At 44.3% G+C, this 18998-nt stretch overlaps 2 protein-coding genes across 32 annotated transcripts in view; one reads left to right on the plus strand and one right to left on the minus strand.

Annotated features, from left to right (window-relative positions):
* Positions 1–18068, minus strand: part of LOC139820201 (venom serine protease 34) — a 32868-nt gene extending 14800 nt beyond the window's left edge. Inside the window, exon 1 of the mRNA XM_071790311.1 lies at positions 18056–18068. Within this exon, the coding sequence (XP_071646412.1) occupies positions 18056–18059 (4 nt within the window). The 5' untranslated portion in view covers positions 18060–18068. The remainder of the gene's footprint in view (positions 1–18055) is intronic.
* Shot (dystonin-like protein short stop) overlaps positions 1–18998 on the plus strand; it is a 100280-nt gene that overhangs the window by 967 nt on the left and 80315 nt on the right. For 22 of the 31 annotated variants that reach the window (XM_071790270.1, XM_071790280.1, XM_071790290.1 and 19 more), the window contains exon 1: positions 12081–12537. Coding sequence is in view for 8 of the 31 variants with exons in the window: in XM_071790273.1 (XP_071646374.1) it covers positions 3994–4159 (166 nt within the window). In the remaining 23 variants the exon portion in view is untranslated. Of the gene's footprint in view, positions 1–3787; positions 4160–12080; positions 12538–18163; positions 18307–18998 lie in introns of those variants that run through there. The other 9 variants (XM_071790273.1, XM_071790276.1, XM_071790279.1 and 6 more) reach the window with 2 other exon arrangements.

Here is an 18998-nt window from a genome sequence, read left to right on the forward strand (position 1 = left end):
GCGCGAGCGGCCGCGTAGCGGTGCACTCTCTATTTGTTGGTTTTCGTGCTTCACGTTTTTTTAAGTTCGCGCCGGGAAAAGTAGGCTGCGGTGTGACTAAGCGCGGGGCTAGGCAAGCAGCCGCCGGTGCGATATTCAATTTACGCAATCGACGGACCTTGAATGTGTGGGAAGTGTAACGTGATAGCGCGGTGATAAACGCGGACGAGAGGAGATCGAAAATAGAGAGGTAGGACGTGTCGATAATTCGCGCGCGCGCGGCCCGTCGGAATCGTCTCGTGTCAGATTTCTCATTAAAGCCGGGCCGATTTGCGTATGTATACGTGTAATCGCGCCGTGTTTTCGAAATACCACGCGATCTCGAAAAGTTTCGGGATCGATACCGGTTTACGGTTAAGGTTTCACGCTGTTTTCGGCCTTGCGTCGAAATTTATCGCCGCCGCAACCCTCGACCTACATAATTTGACCTATACGTTTCAGGCAAATAGGACTTTCCGAAAGGAAAAAATCGGCGGTGCTCGTAGGCGAATGAGAGTGACGCTCGTCGACCGATCGATGAGCGGCGCGTTTAATAATGTATTTAAACTCTCACTGTGTAATCACTTTCCCGAGGAAAAGACTCGTAATGCTACAGTTAACGGCAGATGCGTGTCTCCGAAACTCATCGTGACGAATTCATGCGGCTTTATTTTAGAACGGTTGACGAACGAAGATATTTCTCTTCTAGAATGATTACACATCGTAAATATGCTAATTTATTGTAGAAATATACGTTTATTAAATTGAAATTTATTCGCTCCGACTTCTTTTCGCGATAACAGGGGAACTGTGCCTAATATTGCGCCTTATTTTATAAAACTAAAATTTTTATTTAAAAAATCCTATAAAAATGTAACTCTTCATTTTATTCTAGGATGTCGTAATGTGATCTCAATGATATGAATATGTTTTCATACCTTTTTTTGCCGCAATATTAATAACGCAAGACACCTTCTGAAAAATTACAAAACCTCGTTCGAACTATGCTCTGCAAACGCTATGCTTTATATTGCAGTTTGGACTAAAGTAAAACAAAAGAACGTCCAAAGTAGCGTCGTTCAACAGTTTTTACTGCCTACCGACGGAATACAACACGTAACACTCAATATCGTATAGAGTGTGAAATTAGGAACAAGGGCGATAATAGGCACAGTTCCCCTAAATTCAAATAACAATCAATAATAGTTTCACATTAGATGTATCCAATGTATCGTATACAGAGAATCTATAGAGACGATTCAAGGCTACGTATTTTTACGCTTTACAAAAGCCATTTCTCTAACATATTTTTTCTCATTTCATATTCACTCATTTCACGAGGCATATGTGAATGCTTATCTGTTCACGATCATTAGATACATCTACACTTTGTATTAGATTCAAAATAATAGAGTATGAAATGAGAAAAAACATATTAGAGAAATGACTTTCTGTAAATAAAAAATTCATAATTTTCAATCGAAATCGTCCTTATAGATATCCCGTTCGTTATATTCCATTCTTGAACCGAGACATAAAATTGCGCCGAATTTTCTGGTACCGAATGTAAGCGGGAATTGCAAGTAGACCGGTATATATGTACATCTCTCCTTGGCCTTGTCGCACTTAAGGCTAAACAATCCTGTTTACTCGGCATGCAGATCGCGCTCGAAGTTGGAGATGAGAGACGCGCTCCGCGAATCAGATATACGCGATGAGAATACGAGCGCTAGAATTTAACGTTAAGAAACCGTAACCATTCTAAAACACGAGGTGCCCAACTTCTCTATCTTTACCTATCGCCGTCGGTTTCGACAAAGCGTAACAGTCACGCGGCAGATGTGAGCTTTCGTCGGCGACCGGTTATAACCGTGTAGCACCCTCGTGAGAGCTCTTTAATGGCTCGCTCGTAAAACCAGATCCCGAGACTCCGTCTCTGAGTAAAGTTTACTATTGTAAGTAAACCGTCATCGCGCGCGCGCTCGTTGCCGCGACTCTTGCGGCAGCCTTTTCGTTACGTTTCAACCGGAAGCGGCGTTAATTGCACGGCGCGAAGGAAGCGCGAATCTCCCGGTGCAATCTATCTCGGTGAATTTATGTCGGGCTTTACCCGAACGCGCGCGTGAGTCGATTTCTTTTTAACCGGATTATATATCGGCCGACCGCGGTTTTCGCGCGAAAATAATATCCACCGCGCGACATTTCGCGTTTCGCCTCGTTTTTGCGAATCGCGCTCGCTATACCGATTTACGTCCGAACCTGCGTTTTATTTCGCGCGAATCGAAGCTCGCAAGTGGAACGGATATCCGCGCCGCGTCGTCGTCGAAAGCGGTTGTGGAGAGAAAGAGAGAAAAAGGGAACGAGAGAGGAGAGCCCGGAGAGGTTCGCGCGCTGCCGCTCTGTGTGTTTCGCTTCTTAATTACGGTTTCATCGTGCGCGCGCTCTACGTCTCTCATTCCATTCATCGCGATTTTCTCGCGGACGAGTGCACCTTAATAGCGGCTCCCTCGTTAATGCCGCGTTTGATACAATTTAAAATCACGGAGGGCTTTTGTTCCGTCGCGCGTTAACCGCGTTGTCCGATACCAGTCTTCTCTTTGTTTGGAGTAATCTAACGGTAGATACCTGTGTGCGTGCCGCGAGCAGCAAATTCCGGAAGCTCGACGCTTGGCAACGCGAATAGAAGTCGGATAGATAGGTTCGGCTACATTTGTAAAGATCCCAGGTAGGGTCAATGCACGGATAAGCTAACGACAAACGAATAGCTAGTGTTTTCATAACGGTTTGTATCGGAGAAATACCATGTGCGTGATACGCGGGGAAAGTAATGTGAATTCGTGATTGCTACGATCTACGTGCTCCGACAGGCGCGATGACACAATAATGTCCATTTTTATCAACGCAGGTTAATTTTAACCTTGGTTTAACTTACCTGTCATCTTTTTCTAGTTGTAAAAGTTAGAAAAAGATAGAAAGTAAGTTAAACCCAAGATTAAAGTTAATCTACATTGGTAGAAATGGGCATAAGTCGCATAGAGGAAAAATGAGTTTTACGGTTTACGGGAAAAATTAAGATGGATTTATTTGTTTGAAAGGTTTGCGAAAGAACGATTTATTTCACAAACGTAACAAGATATATAGTTGAATATTATTTTACTCATCCACACACGTGTCGCTGTTCGTTCGTCAAGGTCGTCAGCGTGGCGAGATCTCAAGATAGCCAGTATTATTTTCAATTCGTCCCCTAGGTAGCTAGGAGTTCTCGGAAACCGCGCAGCGTTGCGGACGCCCCCGTATTACAGTGGTCTCAATAAGCCATGTATCGCTCGCATGATAAACAATTCGTGCCCTCGCAACCCTCGTGGATTCTCTATCGCAACCACTTTTCCCTCCCGCGGCGAACTAGAGCCTCTAATGGAACGAAACAAGCGCTAGCAGCGAAATAATATCATTCCGTGCCGCATTTCGGGGCCGATGAGCGATGCTATGCTCCATTTTTTTTTTCTCATTGGGCACTTACTATGCCGATCGAAATAATTCCATTTCGTCTAGTCTAGAAAACAAAATAGAAATCTAGGAAACAATTAAACAATTCCGATCGGAATAATTCCAACAAATCCCGTAATATATGCCTTGTTTCGCTCGCAATCGCGGCAGTCGCGGCACGTTTCGGAAACAAACGCAATCCGCGCGGGCGCGAAGACGGGAGAAGGAGCGAAGGGGAGAGAGAGAGGGGATAACAGGGTGATGAGTGTTCCGTTTTCCGCAGTGGACGCACGTGCGTCGGTACGCACGTGTGTCGGATGGACCGGTGCCGGTGTGGCGTTTGGTGTTTCGCCAGTGTCGCCGCCAGTGATGTAAACAACGTCGGGAAATGGCCGCGAATTGTTGTTGACGCAGCTTTGTGCTGATAGCGGCGCGTAAGGACATTGCCATCGGTACGACGACGCGTCGTAACGGAAGCGGTGAAGACGCATGCGGCGCGGCACCCGAGCATGGTGTAAGAGAGGCAAACGGACGGCTTGGGCTGCGGGGATCATGGAGTTCGAGCTGGACGGCAGCCTCAAGGAATGGGCGAAGGACAAGCCCCTGAGCATCCTGCAGCTCGATCCTGCCGACCGGGCCGTGCTGCGAATCGCTGGTGAGTACCGCAACAACGTCGTACATCGACCGCCGCTTGTACCTTAATTGCATGCCTACGGTGGATGACTCGTGAGGATATATTCCGGGGTATCCGAGCGCTCCGCAATATTCTAACGTGTATATCCCCGACGGGAAAGATACAACACAGAGACGTTAGAGATTCGCACGTAAAATCTACGCGCGTGAAATCGTAGCGGTTTTCATTATTCGGTCTGTTTACGATTCATGACTTCATGGATTTACGTTTAATGCCAGTTGAGTAAGATTGAAGGAACTTGAATATAATATAGAGACGTCTGCTTTCGTCAAAACAATTCCGCGATTTAGTTTGTTTGAAAATAAAGACCCCGATCGTGTTAGGTCGCCGGTATAAAAGCAGTAACGGCGATACTTTAGCTAGCATATTCGAAAAATTGCCCAGGTAAGCTGAGTACCTTGCCGTAACTTGCTGCTCGACTCGCCTCTCGACCAGCAGCCTCGCATTCGTGCATTCATGCGGCGCAAATGCGCGCGGTGAGTCTGCGAGATTTAAGAGATGCTGCCCCGATGTCGCTGATTCATCTTAATCCGCTCGCGTTCTCGTCGCGACGCCGCTTTCGCGTAGGGTTCAGAAATGTTAACAACGTTGACACGCGGCTATTTCAGCCGGTGGTTATTTACATTTCGCCGATAAAAATAGCGGCGCATTAGCAAGTGCACGGTCGCCGCTAAGCTCTTCTCGATGCAGCACAGTCTGCACAGCGCAAAGCGCGTTGTTCAGAAACGTGTATTTTTATTTTGCTCCCGGGCGACAAAACGGATCGCCAACTTACGTTCAATGTATCGTAAACATCCGCGAGTGTGTTTCGGCTCGACCGACGTCGAATCCACGTGGCTTATCCGGTCTGACGAGATGTTGAATTGTTGATGTTATTGCGATTCGAAAATGTGAACGCGGAGAGAGAAACAACTTCGGAAATCATTGACCGTTGAACCGTGAAGCTTCGAAATATCAAACGATAAATTATATAAATAATAATATATGTCCTATTATTGTATTATTACTAATTCACTTTCTTTACGATATTGGTGACTGACTCATCATAAATGAATCAATTTAAAACTCATTTTTGTTACGAGATAATTTAATTAGAGCCTATTCTAAATTCATCATGCACTTTGACGTAATTTGATATATCGGGGACGTTGACGCCCGATCACTGGCCGTATCGTTCGCATGCAAATTCCTCTCCCACGAACTTTACGATCTCTTTGTACGTATAGACAACGTATCTCGTAGTCACCATATACCATATACCGTATCATGTAGTCGTTGTCAGAGCCTAACGTTATCGTTCGTCGAATCTTCGTCATTTACTGCTCGAAGAGACGGACAGCTGATAAAAGCTTAACTAGATAAAAGTGCACTCCCTTCTGACGCTGTTGACTATTCGAGTGGCATTTACCGCGCCTAGATTTTTATTATATTCTACATATGGGATATTATGCACATAGTGTGGATAATAATAATAATTGATATAATATTATCGATGATAATTAAAAAGTGATATATTTATGTCGGAATCATATTTATATGATTGTGTAAAGTTGGTGCCTCATTTTCAAAATTTGTAAAGAAAGATTAAAGTTTTTAAACGGCAGAAATGTTTTTAAAAGTTTATCTAGAGCTTTAATCTTTTTTAAAAAATGAGGGGCCAACTTCCACATACATTAATTTTTCGGCGGTCCTTATTACTTTGTCTATTTTGCTGTTGTATTGTCCCTGATTGCGTTGACCCCTCGCGAATATGCGGTAATATGCGAGCACTCCGTATACCGAATTCAGTTGTGTGATTAGTTTTCTGACGACTCCGTTCATCCCGGAGATAATTAGGGTCCCGTAAAAAATAATGGGTAATGGATGAAGCGTGTGTTAATAGTCCGTTATTCTAACAGAAGACCATGGTGGTCGGCCGGTGCATAAAGGTCCTGTGGGGGCGTTACCTTTCAAAATTAATACGATAACGTCGGCTGTCTGCTGGCCGTCTTAATTTGCGAGACTAACGATTAACGATCTTTAGACACATCGCCAAACGCGATAAATTAAAATTTTGTCAAAAACATGTGAAATTTGCTACATCTCTTGATAATAAGGCAATATTATGTAACGTGCAGTGCTTTCTTTCGTTTTTTTGTCACTCGATAATTCTTAACAAGAACACTGCCTTGTTGTATCCTCGAATAATGAAGACGTAGATTCCGAATTGCGCGTGCTGGTGTGTAGTTAAAGATAATGGTACGACGAACCATTTTTTATCATAAAATATGGAGTATCGTGAAATTCTAGAACAATGACAATCGCGTTTCCGTACTTCGCGACATCGTTATACACAGCCTTCAACGAGGGGTAGCAATGAGAGCAGAAACCCGAGAGCGTTCTGTAAATATCGAGTTTCGCGTCAGAGATCGCCTTACGGCGATAATTTTTTTTAAAGACGTCTTTTCTCCGGTGCCTCGCGCATCGCGACTTTCGACCTCCTCTGATTATTATCCGTCTCGGGCAGTCTCGGGTATGCATGATGTTGCGTGGGTGTCTGTCAATAGTCTTCATTATTCGAAGGGCTCGGATGTACAAAAATAGATATTTTTACGTCAGGAGTGAATAACCCGCGATAAAGTGAATGAGGAAGAATTTACATAGTAAAGAGGAGTACTTCTTTATGCGATAGATTCTCTTTACAACTGACATGTTAAGATTTCTAACCGCGATTGTATACATATACAATTTAATTTACGAGACACGCATGTAACTGCAGCGTAAAATCAGTAGCTAGCGCAAGATGTATTAAGTTCCTATATATGTATCGCATACGCATCTATTCGTTAAGTATTAATGGCCCGTGGCAATTTAAGTTTGTTATGCGCTATTAGTCATAAGGTGGTCAGCGCGTGTTTCGCAGTAGCACGTTTCGTGGCCGTCTATTTGTGTGACGATGATGTGATGCAGGAACTACCTGTCCATTGTTGCGTAATTGAATCATAATATGTCTAGTCATAGCGCCGTATATCATCTATCAATTTCTTCCTGATCGAAAACTGTCATAGTTCTTTGAATCTTTGCCCATTTCTACCAATGATAGATTAACTTTAATTTCGGTTTAACTTACTTTTAATCTTTTTTTTTAATTCTTAGAACAAGGAAAAGGTAAGAAGGAAGTTAAACCGAGGTTAAAGCTGATCTGCGTTGATAGAAATAGACATTAGAAAATTTTTATTGAGAATGTTTTGACGTAATTTATCAATTTATTTGAGAAGTTTTATCAAATCGAAGAAGATAACATTTATTTAATGAAATAAATTCAAATACAAAGCTCAGTATTTTACTTTGTGACTGCATTATTGCATTGTTATTTGAAAGACTTACCTTAGTTATTTAAATATGCTATAAAAATTTAATCAGTCTATCGAATATTACCTGAAATATTTTCTTTAAATTGTTTTAATTCTCGATTTAATAAAATATCACAAAATTGATTGGAAAATTCTGCACAAAGACTTTTATTTAAATATTTTTGAAGTATCTAATAACTGTTAGGCGCGTCTCGTAATATTAGTGTATGGCTAGGTTCGCCAAGTTTTCAACGATTAGTTTCTCAAGCCGTTGACAGTGGCATCGTTTTTGTCTACTGGTTAGGCTGGTCGAATCGTTCTATCTCTTACGGACTATAGGAAGTAGGGACAAGTTAGGTCAGTTCACATTGAGCCACGACCGTGGAGGCGGCAACAGGTGCTCAGGTCACGGTTCGATGCCCGGCTATACGCCATCAGCCCAGCCGCCTCTTCGTTCGCTTCTCTGCCTAGAGTCTGCGCTTGGCGATGCGCTCTCCACTTTTAATTATTGCCAGCTGGACGATTTTCCCTGTTAGAGGCCATTTTGAGTTTCGCGGCGTGAAAGTTCTTTGGAGAAAGGCGCTTCTCAATAATTTTGTTACTTATAAAGTAGCTTATTTAATTACAATAAAAACTGCTAATTACATTAGTAGGTTTTATATTGTAATTGTGACCTTTATCGAGTTAAGGAACAGCGAAATCCCGAATTACTCTTCAAGTATCCCCACATAAAATCACATGTGCGCCCATATGTCAACGCGTAAACGTAGAACGTAGCTGTTTAGACGCGCAGACTTCATCGGGGCATGCAGACTAAACTTACGCGCGCGAGGCGTTCGTGAGCATTCGTTCGTCGGTGCGCTTTTAACGCTCGGGGGCTTAATGTAAATTTAACCCGTGGACACAATGATCACCCACTCGTGTCCGCGCGACTTTTCACGTTTAACCCCATAATTCGCGTGGGAGATCCTAAAGAGCGCGCCGCACACCGCGAAATATCCTGGCATTTCCCGTCCTCCTTCATTTCTACCCAAAAGCAAAGAGCAAAAGTAATAGCCGACCCACCACCTTACCTGGTACTAACTACCGCACAATTCGCAGCACACCGTTAGAATATTTCGCGACGCGTCCGTCGCATAACGTCGCGTTGCGAGCCGCAACGTTGTAGGCGCGTAAGCGGAAAAATGTAAGTAACGAGTTGATGCAAACTAGGTTCATTGCCTCGTACGAGAGCTTTTAGCGCTCTAAAGCAATCTTGCATAATAATATTCCCGAGGAAGATAGAAAGTGTTCTTTTTAGAATTTTTAACATTATCAAATTTTTTTAAAGCTTTTAAATATTACCACATTTTTATATCGTCATCTAATCTTTAGGCACAGAATGTTTCTTCGGAAAATTTTAAATTTAGAGAATTGAATATTATTAATATCAAATATATCTTGGAACATCTTCGAACACTTTTATAACACTTTAACGTCTGTGTATACTTTCGAAATGCAAATGGTACTTTTAGAATGCCGCTCGTGCTCGAGTTGAGCCTGCACATGTTCCCCTGTGGTGTCAGTTGCTATGTAAATATACCATGTAACCGCCATATACCTGATGATACCGGGGTGCTCATCCCGACTTGCTTATTGACACATATGTTGTAATTAATCTTATATAACAACTCGTGTAATATGTTTCTTTGTGCGATGTTTTCTACTGAACCGTTTTTAAAGGAGAACTATTTTGAACTAGTTTTACATTTGAGAAGTTTAACTTTGTTGAACATTGCACTAAAAAGTCACTTTTATGTAGACAAATATAAAAATAATCTTCGCTTATTTTAATTTGATACATTTAAGGCATAAATGTGGCATAATTATAATAATATAAGGTTGCATTTAGACCAGTGAAAAATTTCGTTCTAAATACCGTTATAAAAAGGTTAGATAGAGATCAGGCCAGTTAGTTTGACTTATAGACGTGAGATTCTATTTGCGATTATTCTTCTTCCGTTAACTCGGAAACAAAGAGATCGTAACAAACGTATAAATCACACGTTATGTTTCATTTATATTATAATTTCTATAATGCAGTTGTTAATTAACAGAAGGGATGGATCTACCTTACCAGCAAGAGATATCGGAATATCACGCGAACGTTGCTCCCATCTCATCGATATCGCAACCGTTTTACCACACCTTAATATCGTTATCGTGTAGTGGCCGTTGATACTCTTAACTCTTTCGGTGATAAATTTTTTTCAGAGAAATTATTTTAGTATTAATTTTATTTCGCGTTAAAAAAAGATAGGAACATTTTTAGTTTGAAATAAACATTTTATCGATTATCTATGTTCTAACAATGAGTTTTAAGATTTGCTTTACTCGTGATATACGATAAGACACGTGCAAAAACAATGTGTCATCGCTGGCCGCGCAATGTTGATTATTCGCACGAATGTACTCCGTGAATCGCACGTCGATCTCGATTTTGCAACGGTTGATTTTGCACGTTGCACATCTCTAAGCGATATGAGTGCATTTACTTCGAAAATGTATGATCTTTTCAAGAAATTTATTTAAGTCTTTATGATATACACACTCTCAAAATATTTAACACTTGCAGAACAAAGAATTACATAATTTGGAACAAGCTTACCTGGTGAAATATTTTTAACCTGTCTCATTTTTTTTCGGATAACCGGTACAGTATCCAACACTTGCACGATATTTTATGTTTCTATAAGTTTTAAGCACACGCATGGATTACATAGATGCCGTGTAATTTTTGAAATTACTAAAGATATCCCTTCGATAATTAATATTGGTAGCGAGGATTTATTTAATCAACGTTCGAAGTAAGACGTAAGACTGATTTTATACGTGAAGCGAGGTACTTATATGTTTGGAGTAATCTTGGTCTCCATCGTTGTACAGTTAGGAATGTCAGTTAAAGTTGTTGCCAGCTATGTAAAACGCGAGTTAAATTAAAAAAACAGCCATGATTGGGTCGGTAACACTGAACAGTGTGACGACAAACTCAAAGACTCGAAGACACTTAAGCTTATTTAGTACTACAACTGCGTCTGCTTATTTAAACCTTGAGAGTGCAACTCAAATTCAATTCTCTACGTTGTGTTTTCACCAAGTTTCAACTGCAAAATTTTCAAATTAAATTTACGGATTTTGATTACATTACATTAATTAATAATGATAATAACATTAATTAAGATAAAAGCCAGTATAAAGTTCCTTCCTCGAGTTAATTTGGAATGAAAGATTAGTATGTGAATTTTCCTGGTAGAGCAATTTATCTTTCATATTGCGATTATAACTATACATGCCGCGTTGGATTAAAGTACGAATGGCTGATCAATTTAAGCATCCCTAGGCACGCATATTGCCGAGGGTTACGTGGCTGCGAGAAATAACGCGTGACCCCACCGAGAATATTTGACCAGAACTCTCTCTCTCTCTTTCTCTCGTTCGATTCGCCCAGTCTGGGTACGCGCTTCTGGGTGGGGTATCTGAAAGATTGCCGGTGCTCTAAATAGTAGTGGTGGCCCTACGGTGTCTTCCACTTGATCACGAGTGCTTCTCCGGATCGAACTCTAGAGCGTCGTTAGAGTCCAAATAATCGGGCGTGAATGCCTCAATGATGACGCCCGTTATGATACAAATACGACTGCTCTCCCGACGAATACCGTTCGACGAAGCGCATTCGAACACTTTTCGCACGTCTTCCCGCATGAATTGACGCCGTGATAACTTTATCAAAAATGTACGAATAAGAACGTAGATAAGAAATCGCGATCTAAGACTAATTGAAATCCGCTCCGTTATCGTTCTTGTAATCAGGCGAGAAAATACAATAATATACAATAATATCCCGGCCCGGCGAAGAAAGGAACAAGGGAACGTATGAACAAAAATCTACTTCCGTAAACTCACACCTCGTATATATGTATACCCCTGCCGGTCCGTGACCTGCCTTACTGGCTCCTTCGGCGTGTAGCCTATCCTCTACGGCGCGATATCGGTGTGAGGAGGTGTGTTCCTCGTCCTCTCTCACCCTTCATCCTGATTCTCTTCTCCCTCTCTTTTGGTCTATGTTTTACACTCCCTCCTTTCCATCGGGTCGCGCTCCTTCGTCTTCCGCAGGAGCGAGCGAGCAGGATCGCGATCGGGGAAGCCGATGGGTCGACGGCTGGAGGGAGAGCGGTGAGAACGGTTGTCGGTGCGGTGAGGAAGGCAGAGGGGAACAGGCCCGTTTCTTGGATCTCTCTCTCTCTCTTTTTCTTCTCTCTCTTTCTCTCTCGGGGGAGAGCCGGCCGCCGGGTGGGCGGCAGTTGTCCAGGCGTCGGCAGTCTGCGTTCCGAGGCGACGTGGCCTGCACGGCGGAGCGACACACCGCGTCCTCTCCAATTCTCAGTGCGCTCTCTTCTCTCTCTTTCTCTCTCTTTCTACTTCTTTCTTTCTCTCTCTGCCTCCCTTCTCTATCCTTCCGTCTTTCTGCCTCTGTACCCTCTCTCCGAGTCTCTCTCTCTCTTTCTCTCCCACTTCAACGCGTGTCCCTGTCCGCTCCTCGTCGCTGCCGTCTCCGTCCTTGCGCCTGGCTCTATCTCTTTCTCCATCTATCCCGTTCGCTCCTTGTCGCTCCAGCACCTGGCTCGCGACGCGACTCTCCGCTCCGCTCCGGATACTCGGCGACTTCGTCAACGCGCCGCTGCCGCCGCCGTCGTCGTCGTCGTCGTCGTCGGCGCTCGGTATATACATACTTATACACGTTCGTATGCGGCTCCGTGAGAAGGAGAGAGAAGAATCTGCAGTGCCACGTTTCGAAGCGCCCGGTCGTCGTCGTGTCGCGCGTGTTTCCTCCGCAACACGAGGAGTAGTGAACTGTGCGCGGGCGCCGAACGACGCGGAGAGCGGAGCGAGCAGCGCGGTTGGCTCGTTCGCGTTTTCCAAGCCTCGGTGTGTTGCCTCGTACGCGGGTGTCAGTGACATTATTCTAGTCTAGTAGGTAACAGCCTAGCGGCCCAGAGCCGACGATAACGACGACGCAGAATCCTCGCGATGCCGTTCACCGGACGGCCCGGACGCGATATAAAACGCTAACGTTTTCTGAGCTTAGAGCGAATCGACCGTACGTTCACGTTATCAGCAGCGATAAACGCGATATGGGCGTTTTACGGTATCTCAGGCATGCCGTCATTGCGACGACTCCGTAACGGCGCGAGGATTCTGATCGTGATTGACACGTGTACGGAGAAAACCGCGAGTTTTTAACGATATATCAAGTATTGTAGGATATTTGATCCCCTAGACTAAGGTTGGCCAAACGTATGTCCAGCTGTCTACGTGATAATTGTCGAATCGCGATATCCATCGTCCATGTCCTTCTTTATTTATTATGTCAAAGTTAAATCATAACAAGCGCGGTGAGAGAATCGTCCTCGTGCGCCGAGAGAGAAAGCAAGGCTGAAACCGACGTGCACCGCGCGAATTATAATAGTTGTGCGAATCTAATCAAATCCGAGACTCTTTATTGCATGTACTATTGATAAATTGATTGACACTGCAGTATCGAGTTTTGTATTGGTTCGATTAAGTTCGAAGTCTGGCACTAATAATACGAAGGTACCAATCTCCATGGTTATTCGATAAAAATACATTTGCGGTCAAATACGTTTTTTTCCGCGAAAAATAAAATAAAATAAACTATATTTATCAAGATACGTTATTATTTCAATTTTGATCTTTAATTTTGTTTGTCATTTGCGGGACCATATTTGACTGGCCATCGAACTACATTTAATCACAAAAATATCCCGAACGGCTTGGCAACATTGGCCAAGCGTCTGTTTGAGTCATACGCCTCGTAATCACGGCAGTTCCGACACTCCCTCCACCCTTCTGCTTTCTCATTCTCTCTCGATCGATAATATGTTCGATACCAATACCTCTTTTCTCGTATGGCGACTTTTCCACTCGTTTATCATTATTGCTCGTGCGTGCTCGATGTACCTGGAAATGTTTCATTGACATCGGAATCGTGATGTAGACTTTTAAATTGCTACATGGTTTACACATCGTACATATGTATATGTCGTGACACATAGATTTTATCGCACGATAGATTTTAACTATGAAGGAAATGATGTGTTTAAAAACAACAATATTATTTTATCATTTTATCCTCGAACCATTTAAATATTTTATTTTCATGGAAACTTTGTTTACGCGCATAAGTTTAATTAATTAATTAATTCACCTATGTAACTAGACTTTCCTAAAATTTTCAAAAGAATCGATCGCAACGCCGTCAGAAATTTTAATACTACTTCAAAGGTGTATATATTAAGTAAACGTAAATTTTTTACTACTGAAGGATCAACAATGGCGTCACATCGGCGCCTACCGGTTAAGCGTTGCGTGTTTATCTGTCATTATCGATACGCCTGAGCCGGATAAATACAAGATGGCAGATATCGCGCGAGGTAAAAACACCACGGGTAATTTGCCTAGTATATTTAATAAGCGGCGCAAACACGCCGGTCTCCAAGATAACGTTAGAGAAATACTCAGTCATCGTCGGAAATACTTGAAATTTCATCGCTAACGGGCTCGTTCTTCTCGTCGACAGTTCAGAAGACATGTCGTGCCGTTTGAACGGTTTTCCCGGACGTCGCGCGCCAAGAGAGACAGACACAGTCCCAGTTGTGGGATAAGAAGAAAGTCGTTTTTATCGAACGCGACGATTATGTAATAGACACCGAGAGCGAGGAGCAAGCGCGAGTCGACAAGCCGCATGACAAAACTGGTCGAGGCGGAGGACGTGCACGGGAGCACATATAAACGCGTTTACTCACGCGCCGGCTTCTCGTGCGCGACTTCTTAATTTGGTTGGATCGCGAAACTTTTACTCGAATTGGCGCTGCCTAGTGCAGTTAACCCGCCGTTAATTCGCTCGGCAAATTTACTCGACAAAGATCACAGAGTACATAAATAATCGTGATTCTTGAATCTAAATTATTCTCTACGGTACTCAACCGTGGAAATTATAATGAGTTTCGAGAGTACGTAATATCAACCGAAGACGTAAATAGCTTGTTTCGCGCTGCTAAGATCAATACTTGATCGATCAATATATCTTTTATTTAAAATCAAAGACTGATTTTATTCGTGTCAATTTGTGAAGAGGGACTGTTTAAATTCGTTTGAAGCTATATGTGTATAAAAACTGTTTCCTGCGCTATCATTATTATTCCTCTTGTAGTGGAATTACTCATCGACAAATCTCATTCTTCCTCATTAATGTCTCGAGAGGCTCGCTTTTCCTTTCTGTTATTCTATCTGCAGCAAGTTTAATGCTTTTTTAATACACCGCGACGCTTTACGCCGAATTATCGTAAATGACGTCTCGCGTTCTCGCGAACGATTGTGCTCGATGAAATCATTCTCGCTTGTTCCCTCGGTTGCCCCTTGGCGAGCGATGGTGAACTCATCGTCTCCTGGTAAACGATACTATATAGCAAAAGGAGTAAGACAATATTGAAAAAGACTGCAACGACAAAATATCCTTTTATGGTCAACCGGCGAAGACGAATTCGCGGATTGTGTCGTCAGTAAACATAGTGAGAGGTGCGATGATTCGATTGTGGGCGAACACGTCTAGACAAATACAGGTGGGGCCCCATTCGATTTCGGGCTTAATACACGCGCTAACCGGTCCCTTCCTCTCGAGACTAGATTCCACTGACCTAAACGCCATTCTTGGTTGCGCCAAGCAGGGGCAGCAGGTAGAATTCACTTTTCACAATAACAGGAATTTTACTCGTATCGTTTGGCAGCGAAAACGATTCTATTCAGGGAATATCTCGGGATAATGAACAGTAAAACATGTGGGGTCAGTTTAGTAGTCTTCCTCTCGGTGCTGAAGAAAGGTGTAGAAAAGTGACGATCTCGATCGTGAAGAATCTCGCGAGTTTGCCCGCGGCTGCACTTCTTCGTCGCTAATTCTCACGGTTTGCCGGTCACCCTTTATTTGTACACTTGTTAGCTGGTACTTCGTGGCAAGAATAAACGTGATTCCATCCATGTTGCTGCTTGACGTCGGTGGCGATTGCATTGTGATCGAACGCGAGGCACGTCCGCGCGGATTACGCCTCCGCCGGCGCGCGGAAACTCGCAACCTGCTCTCGGTATAGCTCGTGACATCCGTGCGAACACTTTCGTATCGTTATCTCCTGCTTAACCCACGTACTCCGCGGCTCGCGCCGCCTTTTAAGGGCCGATCACAACCGAAGGTATCGCCTTCGCCGAAGGTATTGTTCCGCACTCTTCTCGAGATCAATCCTTTATACAGATGGTTAGATCGAAGTGAAATGTAAATTTTAATTTGCGATTGAGTGGGACAAGAAATATTTTCTTATATACTTATGTAATTATAATAACAATAGAATTTTTTTTTATTCACGCTTCGTCACGTTTAACTGCCGAAGTCGCGCTTCAGGAAGCGACTTGTTTGTTCTGTCAGCCTCCCGCCCACCTTTGTCTACCTTTGAAATCGATCCTCGGTTTCTCATTACCTTAATCGTTCTCGTCGCCCGGTCTCTCACCGTGCGACTGTGTAACTGATCGTCCGAGCCGACGCCCTATCAAGGGTACCACGGCCGAACGACCCATACGTCCTACGAAAATCCATACGTGTCGATCATAGGTAGGTACGCAGAAAATACACGGAATCGAAGGCGCGAATAAACGCGCGTGGGTAACTTTTTCGTAATCCGTGCGGGACGCGCGACTCGATTAGTCTCGGCGGGCCTCTCCGAGTCCCCTTCAAGGTTAATCGCGGAGGGAGTAACCTCGCTGGGCTCCGGGAGTAATGGGCCGAGATCGACTGCGGACCCGTTATGCGACTTGGCGCAAGAATGCCGCCGAGCCGGCCTCCGTGTAGCCCGCGTTATGCCGCTCGCGATACGAGCGCGCGCGCGCGCGCGCGTGCCTTCCTCTCCTTCGCTGATTCTTCTTCGCTCTCACGAGGGAACGTTCCTCCCCCTTGGATTTTTTTTCATGAATCTTCTGTCGAATGTAATTTTCAGCCATTTTCAGTCTCTTTAACTGCGGAGCCATCGGTATCGCGAAAGTTCTCGCTCGCAGAGGACACGCGAGGAGAGGATACCAACTCTATAGCCGTTGCGAATATTCGTGTATGCGCATAAGCGAGTAATAGCCGCGCGCAGACGATTGCTAGGCGAGCGTGGTTTCGCTCCGTCATTTAACTTGTCGGTTAATACCCCGTGGTTACATGTCTGCGCGCGCTTCTCCCCGCGTCATGCGCGCGATGTTAGATATTAACGCATCGGGAGATATTAATGCGCGTCCCTTCGGACAGTCTCTCTCGCGCGTTATCTCTCCCGCACGTAGCGCCGGTCGTGAGTGTCCCTATTGATGGGTCCCGGGTCCCTCGATGCATCCGCGTTTTTGGCATACCTTTACGCCTCGCGACGTATGTATGACGTATGCTCCGCGAGAGCGGACTATGCTCATATAAGGCGCACGGGTACTCGAAGGATGCGGGAGAGTAAGTTTTCTCGGAACGCATGATTCAGCACCCGGCGACATTTAAGAGCGAGACCGTCGCCGCTCGTACGGCCATTCGGCGTTTAATGAATTAACAAGGGCTCGTCCATCAGGCGTCCCGTCCCGATGCGGTACGGGATCAATTAAAGCTGTAACGTTCACGGGTCAACGAGCGGCGAGAGATGCATTCTCCTCGGTTCGAGTTTAGCTTAAATTGAATTCAGAGCGGAAGAGGTACCGTTAGATTTTAAATCCGAAAATGAGCGGCGAATTCAGGCTGCGAATTCACGCATCGACGAAAAAACTCTAATTGCCTTCGCGTCGAGTTCTGAAGTCGCGAGTTTTTCAGGAGTCAGTTTTTTTTTAAACCTTTTTTCTCGCAATTATATTTATAACGGTGCCGACGAGAAGTATATCGACGGGGGGAGTCGGGGGGTCGAGTTCTCGCGTGTAATGACGACCGTCACACAGAGAATGACCTCACCCAACCGCATGTCGCGTGGCGACCGCGTCACTCTGTTTTCTTTCCGTTTCTAATTTCGTGCGGGGCGAGAGTGACGACCGGCTTCTTCGGCGTGCATGCATGTGCGTACGATGCGCGGTGCATCCGATCGCGCACGCGGCGCGACCGAACCCGATCGTGTATGCGCATCGCGCCTCGCGTTGTCGCAACAACACACTTTTCGTATTCCAAGCACGCGACTCCTATCGTCTTTAGGCATTTAGTCCTGGTTTTTCTTTCTCGCTGGATTCTTTTTAAATTTTATTTTGAGAGGGAGAGAGGGAGGGAGGGAGGGCGGGAGAGAGAAAACGCGTGATATGTTTATGAAATGGTAGCGCAATAATCGCGTCTACTGACAGCTCTCCCCGCTGCCGCGCGCCGCGTCGGCGAATTGGTCCATGACGGACCTTCCTGACACACGCACCGACCACACGACGGGCACCCACGTACCCATTCTCCGTTTACCATATGCGGGGAGTTCGATCTCGCGGTTAGGCGCGCTTCCATCGTCGCCTTAAGGCCTCCGCCGGTGCCAGGCGTGTGCGTCGGCGCTCAGTCTCCACGCGCCTCGCGGATCGTCAGTTTGAAAAGGTCGCTCGATCTGTCCAATCCCGCCCGTCGTCCATCTGTCCGTCCGATTTCGCTTTTCGCTCGGTGTGTCACAGCCGGGATCTTCAACACCGGTACTGCTCGAGCCGTAGGTGCGTGTCGTAGGCATTACAGTGCTATAAATTGGAAAGAGAGAAACAATTATCCGCCGGTTTATACCCAACAGTTTGAGTTTATTTTACCAAGTGAAGAAATTGAGTAAAAAGTCTGTTAAACGAGTATAAAGTAGTGCAGTGTCCTGGTATAAAATTTATCCGTCAATTCTGACATTATTAGCATTGTTCATAAATTCTGCGATTTAGCTTTTTATTTGTAAAAAGTATGTAATTAAAATTTGCTATCAAAGTTTACAAATTTTCGGGTTAAAATGGTGACTGATATGTTCGATTAGATAAATCAAGTTAATCATATTTAATCACATTTTATTGCCGTTGTTGCGGTTATCCCATCCTAGTCGTTAGCCTAATATATCGGACGATCGATTGTAAATTTGATGGGTACCGCGTGGGTTAATAATACCTGGTGGCCGGGCGTAACCGTGATCGAGTTTCCAAGTTCTTTACTTTTTGTTAGACGTGCATCAAGGCTGCTGATTTCTAATCTAACCCGAATATATCGATCGTTCTTTCATTTTTACTTCGTCACTCTTTGTTTCCACTGCTTTTCTACACTTTCCTCAATCTGTCGATTCGATGGTTAACATATCAGTTTGAATTACTTTACGGCGATTGCATCGTCACATATCCAACCGCCTAGAAGAAACGTACAAATATATGAAAACACA

Source organism: Temnothorax longispinosus, chromosome 10 (genome assembly GCF_030848805.1).
Source record: "Temnothorax longispinosus isolate EJ_2023e chromosome 10, Tlon_JGU_v1, whole genome shotgun sequence".
NCBI lineage: Eukaryota > Metazoa > Arthropoda > Insecta > Hymenoptera > Formicidae > Temnothorax > Temnothorax longispinosus.